Genomic DNA, 14,782 nt, shown 5'->3' with positions numbered 1-14,782 from the left:
ATCTTAAGAAAATATCATCTATTTTATATTTTTATCTCGTTCATAAAAGGATTAAAATAATTAATAAAGTTTTAAAATATTTAAAATAATAATTATTAATTTGCAATAATATCTTTAGATTTATTTTTTTATTTAAAATTTTAGTAACTACAAGTGATAAGTGTCAAGAGTGAGCAACATCAACATGGTTGACAATGACATGCACCCACAAACATAAAAAGAGAATTACAGTATCCTCTTTGGATAAAATTTCAATGATAAAATCAGTGACTTTTAGGAATTCAGAGATTAATCTTTATTTAAGTCTTTAATTATTTTATTCGTACATGCTTGGAAGATTTAGTGAGTGAGACATCAAATTATTATAGAGAGGGTTTTGTTAGTGTGTGTCTATATATACAAAGGAAGCGATCCTTTGATCGCTTAGAGTTTTTTATTATTATTATTTATAAATTTTTAGATTTTTTTTTATATTTCTTCATTTTAATTGGACCAATTAAGATTGTTTTAAGTTTAAAAATTAATATTTATTCATCATTAATTATAATTTTGAAAATCTAAATCATATCATGAAGAAAATTCATAAATTAATATATCTTATCATTAATTATAATTTTGAAAATATAAACCATATTATTAATAAAAATTTATTATATGCAAATAATTTCTCTAACTAGTGCAATATTTCATTAAATATATTTGTTTATTATTAATTTTATATCAAAATTATTAATGTTACATAAAATATATAATATTACCTAAAAAAATGCAATATCACATAGAAAATCTGAGAATCAAAATTATTTTACATTGTTATTAATTTTATAATTATTTTACATAATTATATTCTATTTCGAAAAATATTTTTTTCTTATTTTTATATTATAATTACATCAAATAAAGTATTTTTAAATTTTAAAAATTATTTTTATTAAAATATTTATATCAATTAAATTTTAATAACTATCAGCGTAAAGTAGAGGTTCGACTATATATATATATATTAAAATGATTTATCTTTAATATTTTTATCATGTGTAGGATTATTTTTTATTTTTTTATTATTTTTACTTTTTTGCAATGTCAAGGATTATTCAATAATAGTTTGCGTTATAGTAATAAATTTGTCTATTTATTTTTATAAAATTAAATAATTAATTTTATTAAAATAAAAAATTAAATAATAATTTTTATTTTTTAATAAATATATATTAGTTAAAAAATTTAATATTAATAAATTTAAAAACAAGTCACTTCATTGCTGACTGGAAAAGGCCGAAGAAAGTTGCGTACCGTGGCGCCAATCAAATGGAAGGTTGCTCCGAATCACTGGCGTAGAGATGATGTCAGCCTTACTCTGCTAGCCTATATAGAGGTCTAATTTTAATTATTAATTATATATCACTTTTTATAAAAATAAATTATTATTTATTTTTATATTTTAATAAAATTAATAACTTAATTTATATATTTTTAAAACTAACTTTGTTACTCCTAATAATTAAATATATTTATTTTATATAATTTTCAATAGTTAAACAGTTCAAAATTTTAAAAATTAATTTATTTTTAATTATTTTATTTTAATAAAATTAATTATTTAATTTTTATTTTAAAAATACGTTTATTAATCACTAAATTTTATTCTGTTTTCATTGTTTTATTTATCTTATCTAAATTAAAGTTTCTTTTAGTCCATTTATTTAAATTATAAAGAAATTATTGTTTAGCACTAAATAGTTTCAGACTTAAAAAAAAATATAAATTATATAATTATATTTTTAAAATTATAGATAATAAATAAAATTTAAATTAATACGTAAATTGATAAAAAAATAAAAAATTAAACTGAATAAAAATATGAGGAGTAATTAATTTTTTCAAATAGAATAATTAATTAATTAATTTTATTAACATAGAATAATTAAATAATAATTTTCTAAAATTTAAAATATTTTCATTAAAAATATTTTTCTTTTTTTAAATTTATTTATCACAAATTATTTTCTACAGAAAAATTAAAAAGAAAAACAGTTTTCAAGAACAAATTGCAATTGAGAACTTTTTTATTTCTTTTTTAAATTTTTTACAATTAATTTTTAATTATATCCCTTGGAAAAACATTTGTAGATTTTTTAAAAAATAAGATCTAACTTATTAATTTTATTAAATTTAAAGAATTAAATATTAATTTATCCTATTTTAACTTTCTATTTAATAGAAATTTGTACCTTTTTAGATGAATAGATTAATTCATTAATGAATTAAAATCTTTAAAAATAAACCTATTTTATTTAATTTGATACAACTCCTATTTTGATTTAATTTAATTATTTTTTAATCATTTTTTAATTTTACAAATATAATCTTAGTTTTATTAAATTATAAAAAATAAAGAATTCCTTTATAGTTTTCTCCACCTCACTTCAAATTTATTTAATATTATTATTGTAACACCCCAAAATTTTATTATTTATGAGTATTTTTGGTATTTTAATTTTATTTAAATTTTAGAAATTTTTTTGAGATTTTTCGGATTTTAAAAATCGGGTTCGATTTTCCGAAAATACAAACTTTGATGATTTTTAAAAATTAATTTAAAGACCACGTGGCAAAACTAAAAATATATTTGGAGTCTACGTATTTTTCTGAGTTTTATGGAATTTTTTTCGAAATTTTTGGACCTCGTTTTCGGTCCCGAGGCAGAGTAAAAATTCAAAATTTTGTATTTTGAATCGAACCGGCCGAATCGAACAGGACCGGATCGGACCGATCAAATCGGACCGGCCCTTTTCCTTCTTCCTTTTTCTTCTCCCGCGCGCGATGACTCTCTCCCTTTTCTCTCTCGTTTCTCTCTCCTCTCCGCCCCAAACCGCCGCCCAGCCGCCGCCCAGCCCAAGACCAGCGCTGGCCACCCAACAATGCCGGGCCACGCCCGAACGGACGGAAAAACGCACGTGAAAGCGTCCCTGCGCGCGCGCGCGCCGCTTCGACTTCTCCGGCCAAATCCAGTCGATCCGGCCACCGATTGGACCGGGTCTTGTGTCCAAAATCATCTACTCGGCGAGAGCTTTCCATAGACACCAAGAACGCCGAAATCCATCGAGCGAATTGTCCGATTTTTGCTCGGGAAGATTTTAGCTCATTTCGACTTTTGGGCTAAATTTCTCGAAAACCGTGAATCCCACGAGGAAACCGAGGCCACCAGCACGCTCCATTCGTCGAGAGCTTCGCAACGACATAAATTTCGAATTTTTCCGACACCGTTTTTCGGTGGGTCCCACGGAACTTCGCAGTGTATTTTCGACCATTAAATGAGCTTAGAAAATTCTGAAAAATTTATGTACTAACCCCCGTGTTATGGGCTTCGTGTAGGTATCCTCGATTCGCGGAAATTCGACAGTTGACCGGTTCGCAAATTTCGCCGCATGCACTGCACGAAAAGTCTCCGAATTGGACCGAGGTTTTGGCTAGCCCCCCATTGTCAGACGTTCTGAGCGCGTTCCCGAAGTCGGAATCGGCAAAGGTAAACCCGAACCTTGCTTTTTCGTAATTTTCTAGTGCTTAAATAGGATTAAAAATCCATAAAATATTCGTGGTAGCTTAGAAAATTACGATTCTTTTTGCAATAACTTAGTAATATTGCTAAGGACCGCGGGGCAAAGTTTTATAATTTTTAGAGCTTGTTTGGGCAGTTTTTGCAAAAATAATCAATAATAAGGACTAAATTGAAATTTTGCGTATTGTGATGGATGATTGATTTGATGGGCCCAGGAGGGGCTGTGTGATATGATTGAACTGTTGATATATGGATTGTGAATATAGAAGTGTGTTTTTAGCCCTTTTGCAGGTTGGGTAGGTCCTAGGTATAGGGGAGACTCTGCCGGATTTTCGGCACGACTTAGGACGTACTTGATTTTTTTCTTTGTTTGTATTGAGTCAAATTTATTAAATAGATATAATGTAATTGTCAGGTGAGCCGGGACAGCCTTCTTCCTCCGCCCAGCCGCCACAGTAATTTGTCGTCAAGTTTGTGAGTAAAATATTAATTTTAATTGTAATTTCGATATTATTATATGTTCAGCATGCCCATGCATCACTTATATGCATATATTTATGTAGTTAAACTCTAGGCACGAATTATGTTGCATTCATAACTGTTAATGTGCCATGAGTGTTGTTGTGGTAATTTGGAGCAGTGTGCGTGCGTTGGCGTGCGTGTGATGTGGTGTGGACTATGGATAGGATGGGATAGTCACGGCTTGAGTTCTTCATTGGGACCTGCCTTCGAGGGGTAGTCACGGCTTAAGTTCTTATTTGGGACCTCGATTTGGTTTATTAAGCGAAAGTCCCGCTTGAGTTCTTGGCACCACTGAGTTGGATTTAAGAGAGCTGTATAGGGGATCAGCTCCCAATATATTATGATTGATGCTACAGGGTGTGTGAGTGCTCCAAATTACCTTTTTGATGCTATGATGTGAATTTATTGCTGATGTTGCATTTCACTCTACAGGGTGCATTAGTTTTAGATAGTTATAGAGATTATGGTTAAAATTGATATTTTACTCTCTGAGTCGAACGCTCACTCCTGTTCAATATTTTTCGTGCCAGGAGGAGTTATTTTACAGAACAACCTGTTTTCTTCCTCGCAGGTTTAACGTCAATTATTTAATTGTTTTACTATCTTTTTCTAAATTTAAAATCTAGAACTCCGCATGTGTTAGAAATAGTGTGGACCTTGGTAGAGGTTGTGTTAATTTAAATTTTTAAGATTAATAAATGAATATTTGTATGGTATTTAAACAGTTTGTAAGTGAGGTAACAGGGTTGAGCTGGGCTCCCCTGATTTTAGTTTCTGAAAATTTCTGGGCTAAGTTGGCCCGAAATGAAATTATAACAGTTTGATTTAAATTATTTTATATGCATATTGGGCCTAAATTGTGGGCCTGGTTATGGATTTGAGGAATAGTTAGGCTTACTACGGGCCTCGGGGGCTTTAAGCTGGCCCAGGTCCTAGTGCCGGTCCGGCCCATAGGTTGGGTCGTGACAATTATTATTTAAAACATTGCTTTAAATAGTTTAATTATGGTAATTTTAAAACAGTAAAATAATTTTAAATTTTTTTACATTATTTAAGACTTTTTAGGGAATATTTAAGAGCTTTTTTAGTATTATTATTAAAATTAATTTCCTAAGCTAAAAAAGAAAAAAAAATTGTAATAAGTTTTGAGGAAAAGAAAAAGAAAAGTATTGGTTTTTCTCTGTGATGCAAGTGTGAGTACCTACTGCTGCTTTTAATAAAAGAAAAGATAATTTAATTTTTATTAAATTTATACTTTAAATTTTATAATTGTTTAATTGAGACATTAATATTTTAATAAAATTAAAGTTAGTCTATTAAAATTTTAATTAATTTATCATTTATTATAGTAAAAAATAATTAAGCTGTCTTTAAATTTATTTTAAAAAATATAAAATTGATTTAGTCTATGAAATTTTATTTATAGATAATTTAATTTTTAAAATTTGATTAAACCTATAACTTATAAATTAATTCATACCGTTAGAATTATCATTAATTTTTTATTAAATTTAATAAAAATAAATAAAATATATTTATCTCTATTTTTAATACAAAAATAATTTATTATTTGATATTTTATTTTATTAATAATTTACATTTAAATTCATGCTTTATTTTTTATTGTTTTATATATAAAATATACTATAATATAATATATGTAAATATTATAAATTAACAAATATATATAATTATTTATATGTTATTAAAATAATAATGATAAATAAAATTTTACAAATTATAATAGTTTATTTGTAAATGATTATAATATTTAATGATTAATGTATAAAATATATGAATAATTTTATAATTAGTCAACATTTTTAAAATTTTAAAACAATTAATATATTTTTTAATAATTATAATTTTAAATTTATTTTTTTTTAATTTAATGAGATCTACATTATAAAAAGAACATAAATTACAGCGCACCCAAATTGAATTCCGGATGCCTTCGCCTGGAAGTTCGGGTGGAGGCCCGCCAAGGATATTCCATACTGAAATTAGTTTAAAAAAAAAAAAGATAAAATAAAATTATTAAAATTTGATTGGGAATAATCAATTTAATTATTAAATTAAATCAAATTAAAATTAAAATCTTTATAATTCTAATTCTCTTAACTTTAATTTAAAACTATTTCTAAGTTAATTTCAATCTAATTTAGCCTATTAAGTGATAGTCTATATTATTATGTATAAAATTTTTATAATTAATAATTCTCCTATTTAATATTATTAATTAAAAACATTTTAAGATAAACTTTTTAATATTTAAATTACAATTTCAAATGGAACTTTTACCCATTAAAGAACTCCACTCACTTTAAATTTATTTAATATTATTATTATTATTTAAAACATTACTTTAAATTAAAATAATTTAATTATGGTAATTTTAAAACAGTAAAATAATTTAAAATTTTTTTTAACAATATTTTACTTTTATTTAAAAAAAAAAAAGAAAGAGAAAAAAAAATTGTAATGAGTTGTGGGGAAAAGACAAAGAAAAGTATTGGTGTTTATCTGGGAAGCAAGCCTGAGTACCAACACTGACTTCTACTTTTAATAAAAGTAATTGAATTTTGGATGCCTTCGTCTCGAAGTTCCAGTACGACACCCACTAAGGATCATTTAGTGAATAATAATAATAATAATAATAATAAATTACTAAAATTTGATGAGAATTAATCAATTTAATTATGAATAATTTTTTTTAATTATTAAATTTTATCAAATTAAAATCGATCAAAGTTAAAATTAAAATTGAAATCTTTTTCATTAAAATTCTCTAAATTTTAAAGTTTTATTTAAAATAAATCATTTATAAAAAAAAATAAATAAAATTTTTAATTTCACGTAATAATATATGATTTTTACTTTTAAAAATTAAATTCTTTCATTTTAAACTTAAAAATAATTAAATTGAATTACTATAAAGTTTTAAATTTTAAACAGAAAATATAGATTAATTTCAATCTAATTTAGCCTATTATGTGATAGTCTATATATGTTGCAATCATAATTATCTATTATTAATTATATTATATATCTTTATATTTTAATTATTATTTATAGAGTAGTACATTTATGATTAACATTAATAATAATAATAATAATGTATTATTATATATAAAATGAATAATAATTAATAAATCTCTTATTTAATATTATTAATTAAAAACATTTTTAAATAAACTTTTTAATATTTAAACATTTTGAAAAAGAGAAATGTACGTCTCCCTTACTTTTATTTATTTATTTATTTATTTTTAAAAAAGTAGTAATAAATTGTGATAAAAAGACAAAGAAAGATATTGGTGTTCCTGGGTAAAGAAAAGTAAGAACAGAGAGAATGCTGCTTTTCATGAAAAAAACAATTGAATTATGGATGCCTTAGTGCGGAAGTAGTGGTAGTCTATTATGAGTAGGCCTCGTCATCACCATCATCTATGCAAACGGACAGTGAGCGTTGGGATTATCCATTTATACAGTAAAATTCTGCTAAAATCTAATTTATTTGAAGATTTCAATTTTTTTAATTTAGAAAAATATTATTTTAAAGTAAATAAAATTTATATAAAATCATTTAAAAGTTTTTTTTTATTTTTTTAATAAATAATTTATTTGCAATGACATAAAGTAAAAATAAATAAATAAAGTAATTTACACTATGTTTAGATATTTTGAAAGAGAGAAAGAAAATGTGAGAAAATGATAAAATGAACTGAATAAATTTTTTTTGTATTGATCAACTGCACTAAGAAGAGTATTTATATAAGTAATATACATGCCAGCTGGTAGAGTTAAATAAACTAACTAATCTCTACAGTCCCCCCTCAAGTTGGATCTGGTGAAAGGATGTCCACTAAAGACAACTTGGAAATTAAACGAGAATGAGTAGGAGTACACAAAGGCTTAGTAAACACATCAGCCAGCTGAGTGACTGAAGAAACATAAGATGGAATCACAAAGCCCTTTTGTAATTGATCTCGTTATGGCAATCTATCTCCAAATGCTTGGTGCGCTCATGGAAGACTGGATTACTAGCAATGTGTAATGCTGCCTTATTGTCACAGTAGAGAGGGATGGGAAGCATAACAGAAACTTGAAGATCACGAAGCACATAAGTGATCCACAAGAGCTCACACACAGTAGCAGCCATGGCACGATACTCCGCCTCAGCAGATGATTTGGAAACAGTGGCCTGCTTCTTAGTTTTCCAATAAATAAAGGCACCCCAAAAGAATACACAATAGCCAGTTAATGACTTTCTACTAAATGTGCTGGAAGCCCAATCCGTATCACAAAAAGCGGACAATTGAATATCGTTAGAGACAGGAAAAAATAAACCTTTAGAGGGACAAGACTTTAGGTATTTGACAACATGAAGAGCTGCTATCCAATGAGGCATTCGAGGAGCAGACATAAACTGACTAAGGTGTTGAACCGCATAGCTGATATCTGGCCTGGTAAGATTAACATACAATAGGCGTCCCACCAATCTTCTATACTGATTCGGATTAGGCAAAAGATCCCCTGTGTCAGGAGAAAGATGCAAGGCAATAGGCAAAGGACTAGTAACAGCTTTGGCATTAGACAAACCAGTGTCTTGAATTAGATCCAAAATAAATTTTCTTTGACTGACAATAATGCCCGAATCTGAACGCGCCACTTCAAGACCAGGGAAATACTTAAGGGGACCAAGATCTTTAATTGTGAACTTATCATGAAGTGCCTTTTTGACAGAAGTAATAGCAGTTATGGAAGTGCCTGTAACTATCACATCATCAACATATATGAGTAAAGCCAAAAATTCTTCATCCATAGATCTTATAAATAAATAATGATCATGTTGAGATTGAATAAATCCCAATGAATAAAGAAAAGCTGTAAATTCAATGTTTCATTGCCGAGATGCTTGCTTGAGACCATAAAGAGATTGCTTGAGTAAGCAAACCTAACCAGGTAAGGCTTTATCATAGCCTGGAGGTGGTGACATATACACCTCTTCATCCAAGAAACCATGCAAAAATGCATTATTAATGTCAAGTTGAAAAATAGGCCAACACTTAGCAGTAGCAAGAGCTATAAAAATTTTGATAGTACCCATTTTTGCAACTGGAGAAAATCTGTCCTTATAATCAACACCCTCAATTTGATTATACCCCTCAACTACTAACCTGGCTTTCAATCTTTCCACTTCACCAGAGGGCTTAAATTTAACCTTGTACGCCCACTTTGATTCAATTGGTTTTTTTCCTTTAGGAAGCTCAGTCAACACCCAAGTCTCATTTTTTTCAAGGGCTTGCAATTCTTGTTGCATAGCTTCTACCCACCTAGCATCAGTAGATGCTTGAAAATATGTGGTTGGTTCAAATACAGTTAACACATTATGTACAAAGGATTTATAAGCTGGGTTAAAAGCAATGGGTGAAAAAAAATATACCTGAGGTGGACTGATCTGATGTAACAGTAGAAGAGGAGTGTGTCACTACCATATGCACAAAATCATTTAGCCAATAAGGTTTAGTAATATGTCTAGTGGATTTCCTTCGAGGAAGAGAAGATATGACAGGTGGAGAAACAACAAGGGAAGAAGGATGTGAAGACGAAGGAATAGTGGTAGAAAGAGACACATCAGGAGAATTAGAAGTGTTATCTGCAAGAGGTGCAAAGTCCTGAGATGGCAAGGAAGACTCTAATATAGGAATAGGAAGAGAAGGAGAATCGACAGAAGAAAAAAAACTGAAAAGGAAAAACATTCTCATATAACAAAACATCTCTACTGACAAAAAAAGAATTAGCTTATAAATCATGCAACTTATAAGCTTTATTGGTCAAAGAATAACCCATGAACAAAGCTTTGATGGATCTTTGGGAAAACTTACTCTTAGAGGGTGGCAAATTTGTTGCAAAACTCAAGCAACCAAAGGTTCTCAAGGAATCATATGCTGGTGTCTTATGGTGTATTATTTCATAAGGTGTTTTACCTCCTAACTTCTTGACAGGAAGTCTATTAACAATGTATGTGGCAGTTAAGATACACTCTGACCAAAACTTATTAGGAATATAAGCTTGAAGTTTCATAGCTCTAGCAATATCCAACAAATGCCTATGCTTATGTTCTACAACTCCATTTTGTTGAGGAGTGTATGGACAAGTAAGTTGATGGTCAATCCCTTTGAGAGCAAAAAATTCTTTAGACTGAGTATTGACAAACTCTCCCCCATTATCAGTCCTAATGACTTTAACAGATGTATTATATTGAGTTTCAACATATTAGACAAACTATTTGAGAGTACTAAAGGTTTGACTTTTGGAATGTAACATGTAGGTCCAGGTTGCTTTGCTATGATCATCCACAATAGTTAGGAAATAATTGGCCCCTGTTACTGATGTAGTTCTATATGGTCCCCAAACATCAATATGCAACAAATCAAAAAGATGTTTTGCATAAGAAAGACTATCTGGAAAAGGCATGCGATGGTGCTTAACTAGTGGACAAATCAAGCAGTCATGTTTAGAGAAAGGATAACCAATAATTTGTTTGATTTTATTGATAGAAGCATGCCCTAATCTGGCATGTAACAGAGAGTAATCACTTTGAGAAAATTGACAAGAATGAGATTGAACATGATTGTCATTATTCAAAGGAATCATAGTATTGAAAAGGGAAATACTAGACAAACACTGTTTTATTGTAGAAGACAAAATACTAGATGAATCCAAAGTATAAAGGCCTTGTGTCACTCTTCCCACAGCTACTACCTTATCAGTCCTCAGGTCCTGAAAAATACAACAAGAATCGGTAAATAAAATTGTCATTTTTATTGTGGAGAGTAATTTTGGAACAAATAACAAATTATAATGAAAGTTGGGAACAAACAAAGTATCATATAAAGTAAGAGAGGATGAAACACAAACAGTTCCAAACTTGTTAACTTGACATGAATTGCCATTAGGTAATTGAACTGAAATTGGGGAATCAAGGAAGGTAAAGGTTGTAAAAAATGTGTGATGTGGTATCATATGATTAGTGGCACCTATGTCAATGATCCAAACACAATCCACATATTTACTTGCATTACGTCTACTAGAATAGCTAGAGTTACCAGCAAAGTGAGTATTATGATGCCCTGAATAATTCCTTGTGTATTGATTCACATGCTGCTGAGAAACAGCTGAAGCAACTATTGGAGCTTTGCCCTTCATCATTCTTTGAACTTCCTGCTGCAAATTACCAAGCATGGCACTTATCTCTCCAATCCTATCAGAGTTATCAGGAATTACGAAAACTTCTCTGTCAATAGGAGTCTCAGCTACATAAGCAGTAGCATGTTTAGCAGATGCGTTATAGGGATGCTTTGACTGCTGAAAATTACTAGCAGAAATGCCTATATGCTTTTTGTTTTTGTACCAATCAGGGTACCCAATTAGTTTGAAACAGGTGTCTCGAACGTGTCCATCTTGTTGACAGTAGTCACAATGACCCTTCCTCCTATCATTTCTTCTCTGATCTTTCTTAAAACCTTCTGATTGTGCTTGTAAAGCCACAGATTCAATTGGCGCAACGTAAGAACTCATAACTTGTTTATGTGTCTCTACTTTCAATATCATAGAATATGCTTTGTTGATTGAAGGTAAAGTATCCGATAGTAAAATACGGTTTCTAGCTTGATCAAAATCATCATTCAAACCCATCAAAAACTGCATTAACTTCCCTCTATTATCAATCTCGGCAATTTCTTTAGAAGCACCACATGTACATGCTGGAAGTGGCTCTACACTAGCTAATTCATCCCAAAGCTTCTTCAATTTTGTGAAATAGACAGAAACTGACATATTCTCTTGTAGCATAGAACTAATTTTCTTCTGAATCTGAAAGATGAGAGGACTATTTCTCTCTCCATATCTTTCCCCAATTTCATCCCACAACTCTTTGGCAGATGTTGTGTATATAAATGCCTCAACTAACTCCTTGGATAAGGAATTCAATATCCAAGAAGTCACCATAAAATCACACTTCCTCCAAATCTCGTACTCATTCGTATTTTCATCAGGAACCCTAACACTTCCATCTATAAATCCCAATTTCTGTTTAGCACCTAGAGCAATTCTCATTGCCCTACTCCAAGATCTATAATTGCTACCTATCAACGGAGCAGTAACCAGGATCATACCTGGGTTTTCTGAATTCTGTAGACTCATAGAATCAGAACCAGTACTTTGAATCACCATTCCATTTCGTTCTAGAGTTGCATTTCTCGGATTTCTAGCAAGAGCTTGATCAATAACTACCTCCATGATCACAGAAGTTCACTTCTCTAGAAGTTCAAAAAAAGAGAAAAGAAAAAAAAAATAGAAGTAACCGTCATAGATCTGGGAGTTCTCCAGATCTATTTTCCTGCTCTGATACCATGTGAGAAAACGAGAAAATGAACTGAATAAAGTTTTTCTTGTATTGATCAACTGCACTAAGAAGGGTATTTATACAAGTAATATACATGCCAGCTGGTAGAGTTAAATAAACTAACTAATCTCTACAGAAAAATAAAAGAGAAAAAATATAAATTATTTCTTTTTATTTATTTTTTTCATATTTGGGAATGAAAGAAAAATAATAAAGAGATAGAAAATAGAGTTTATTTTCTTTTGTTTGAGAAGAGATAAGAGAGGAAAGAAAATAATATTATTTTTTTTTAAATTTATTATTTTATTCTCAATTTTATAAATTATTTAAGAAGTTAAAATAAGAAACAAGGATATATAGATAGTTTTCTTTAATTAAATACCTTTTTTTCTCTTGATTAATTTATTTTCTCTTTAAATTGAAGAAAAAATAATAAATATAAAATAAATATTATTTTCCTTACTCTCTATATTTTCCTTCCATTTTCAAACATAAAAAAGTAACAATCTCCCGTTATTTTCTATTACTTATTTTCTTTCCTTTCTCCTTTTCATATATCCAAACAAAAGCTTAATTTATTAAAATTATAAAAAAATATATAATTAAATATTATAATTATTAAAATAAAAATAATATTGATATTTTAATTATATATAACTAAAATATAATAAAAAATAAAAAAATAACATAATTAATTATAAATAATATTAGTAAATAAATATCTCATAGCATATATTAAAATTTAAAAATTAATATTTAAAATCAGTGAGAATTACTTAAAAAGTTTATTAATAATGTTAATGATTGCACTACCCAATAAGGATATATATATATATTTTTCAAATTTAACATCAAAGTAATTTTTTATTTTAATTCACTAATATTACTGAAAAATTATAGTAAAATTTATAAATAATCTATTAAAAAAATTAATTGATAGAACTTAAACCCCTAACCTAATAAAGTGTTGATTGAGCCTTATCCAATGGCAGAATTATGGCTTTACTGGTAAGGTCAATTCAACTCACTAAATTTTCTAAAGTATTGTTAGCTTTTATTAAAACTTTTTATAAATATGTATATTTTTTTAATGTGCCCACTAAATTTTATTCAATGCTTCTATTAAAACTTTTTCCCTATAATTTTAATAAAATTTGATTCATATTGAAGTTTTATTTATTTAATTATTTATTGAAGAAATAACTTAAAAATATTTTATTGAGATTATTACATTAACAATTGTCTAATTATAGTATATGTAAATATATATAATTTTCTTCATGGACGTTTACTTGTACTGGTAATCCTTATCAAGATTTTTTTTTTTCTCTTTTAAACATGTTTCATATATTGATATTTATTTCTTTTTTATTCATCCCTACCTTCAACATCTTCTATTAAATATAATATTTAAAGTATATATTAATTATTATTGTTATATAGTATTATTACTTGATAATATATTAGAAAATAAAGTCTTGGTTAATTTTCAATGCGTCGACATAAAATCTAAATGTCATAATTTTTTTAATAAATAAATCAATGTTTTATAAAAGGGATAATTTTTAAAATATATACTTTGTAACTTTAGGTATTTATATTAGATAATTTTTTGTCATTAAATTACCATTTTGAAATTTATTTTGTTAATTAGTAAAAAATTTTCATTAAATATTTTAAAAATTAACTTTTGATTTTTAGTTTTTGATATTTAAAACTCAAATATAAATAGGGAAATTAAATAATGATGATAGGCCTAAATTGATAATATAACTGGAATACAAAAATTCAAGTTACATCCATGTTTATCTTCTGCACTACGTTAGCACGAACACACGCCTCAGTGTCATTGGATACGGTACATATAAAGGAAAAACAAAAGCCTCTCGGCACTGTTGCTATGAACAGTGACAATGGATTTGGTTCAAGTGTGTGTGCAAAATGGCGCTGTTCTTCTGAGGCCATGGACAGAGGAAATGCAAACCGTGTCGTTTTACTTGATCCAGCAATTTGCATTAAAATGCACTAAACAAGGAAATGACTTTGGTAAAACGTACCAAACCTAAAACCCTATCAAATGTGACATATTAACGACACTAAAACCTAATTTACCTAAAACGCAACGAGGGTCGGTATATTAGGTGATTAAGTGAATAATTGAGTTCAGTGTATTATTTACCAAACACCATCGATAGAGACAGTTTAATTTGGTACTGAAACACTTCAAATTGTGTTTCTCAGTTAACAAGGACTCAGCAAAAGGGAAAGAAATACTGAGTCAAGACCAGGAG

The 14,782-nt window shown here is 28.3% G+C and overlaps 1 protein-coding gene across 1 annotated transcript; it reads right to left on the bottom strand.

The window, feature by feature from the left end:
• Positions 1–8,045: 8,045 nt before the first annotated feature.
• Positions 8,046–8,906, bottom strand: LOC131170619 (uncharacterized mitochondrial protein AtMg00810-like). Its single transcript, XM_058130091.1, has one exon. The coding sequence runs from the start codon at positions 8,904–8,906 to the stop codon at positions 8,046–8,048; it is 861 nt and encodes a 286-aa protein (XP_057986074.1).
• Positions 8,907–14,782: the final 5,876 nt, after the last annotated feature.

This window comes from Hevea brasiliensis, chromosome 11 (genome assembly GCF_030052815.1).
Source record: "Hevea brasiliensis isolate MT/VB/25A 57/8 chromosome 11, ASM3005281v1, whole genome shotgun sequence".
NCBI lineage: Eukaryota > Viridiplantae > Streptophyta > Magnoliopsida > Malpighiales > Euphorbiaceae > Hevea > Hevea brasiliensis.
Note: the sequence above shows the minus strand (reverse complement) of the source record. Positions and strands in the feature narration are given on the sequence as shown.

Bases quoted from the DNA above. Each gene is read 5' to 3' on its own strand.
- LOC131170619 (XM_058130091.1), bottom strand. From the start codon at position 8,906: ATGGATGAAGAATTTTTGGCTTTACTCATATATGTTGATGATGTGATA.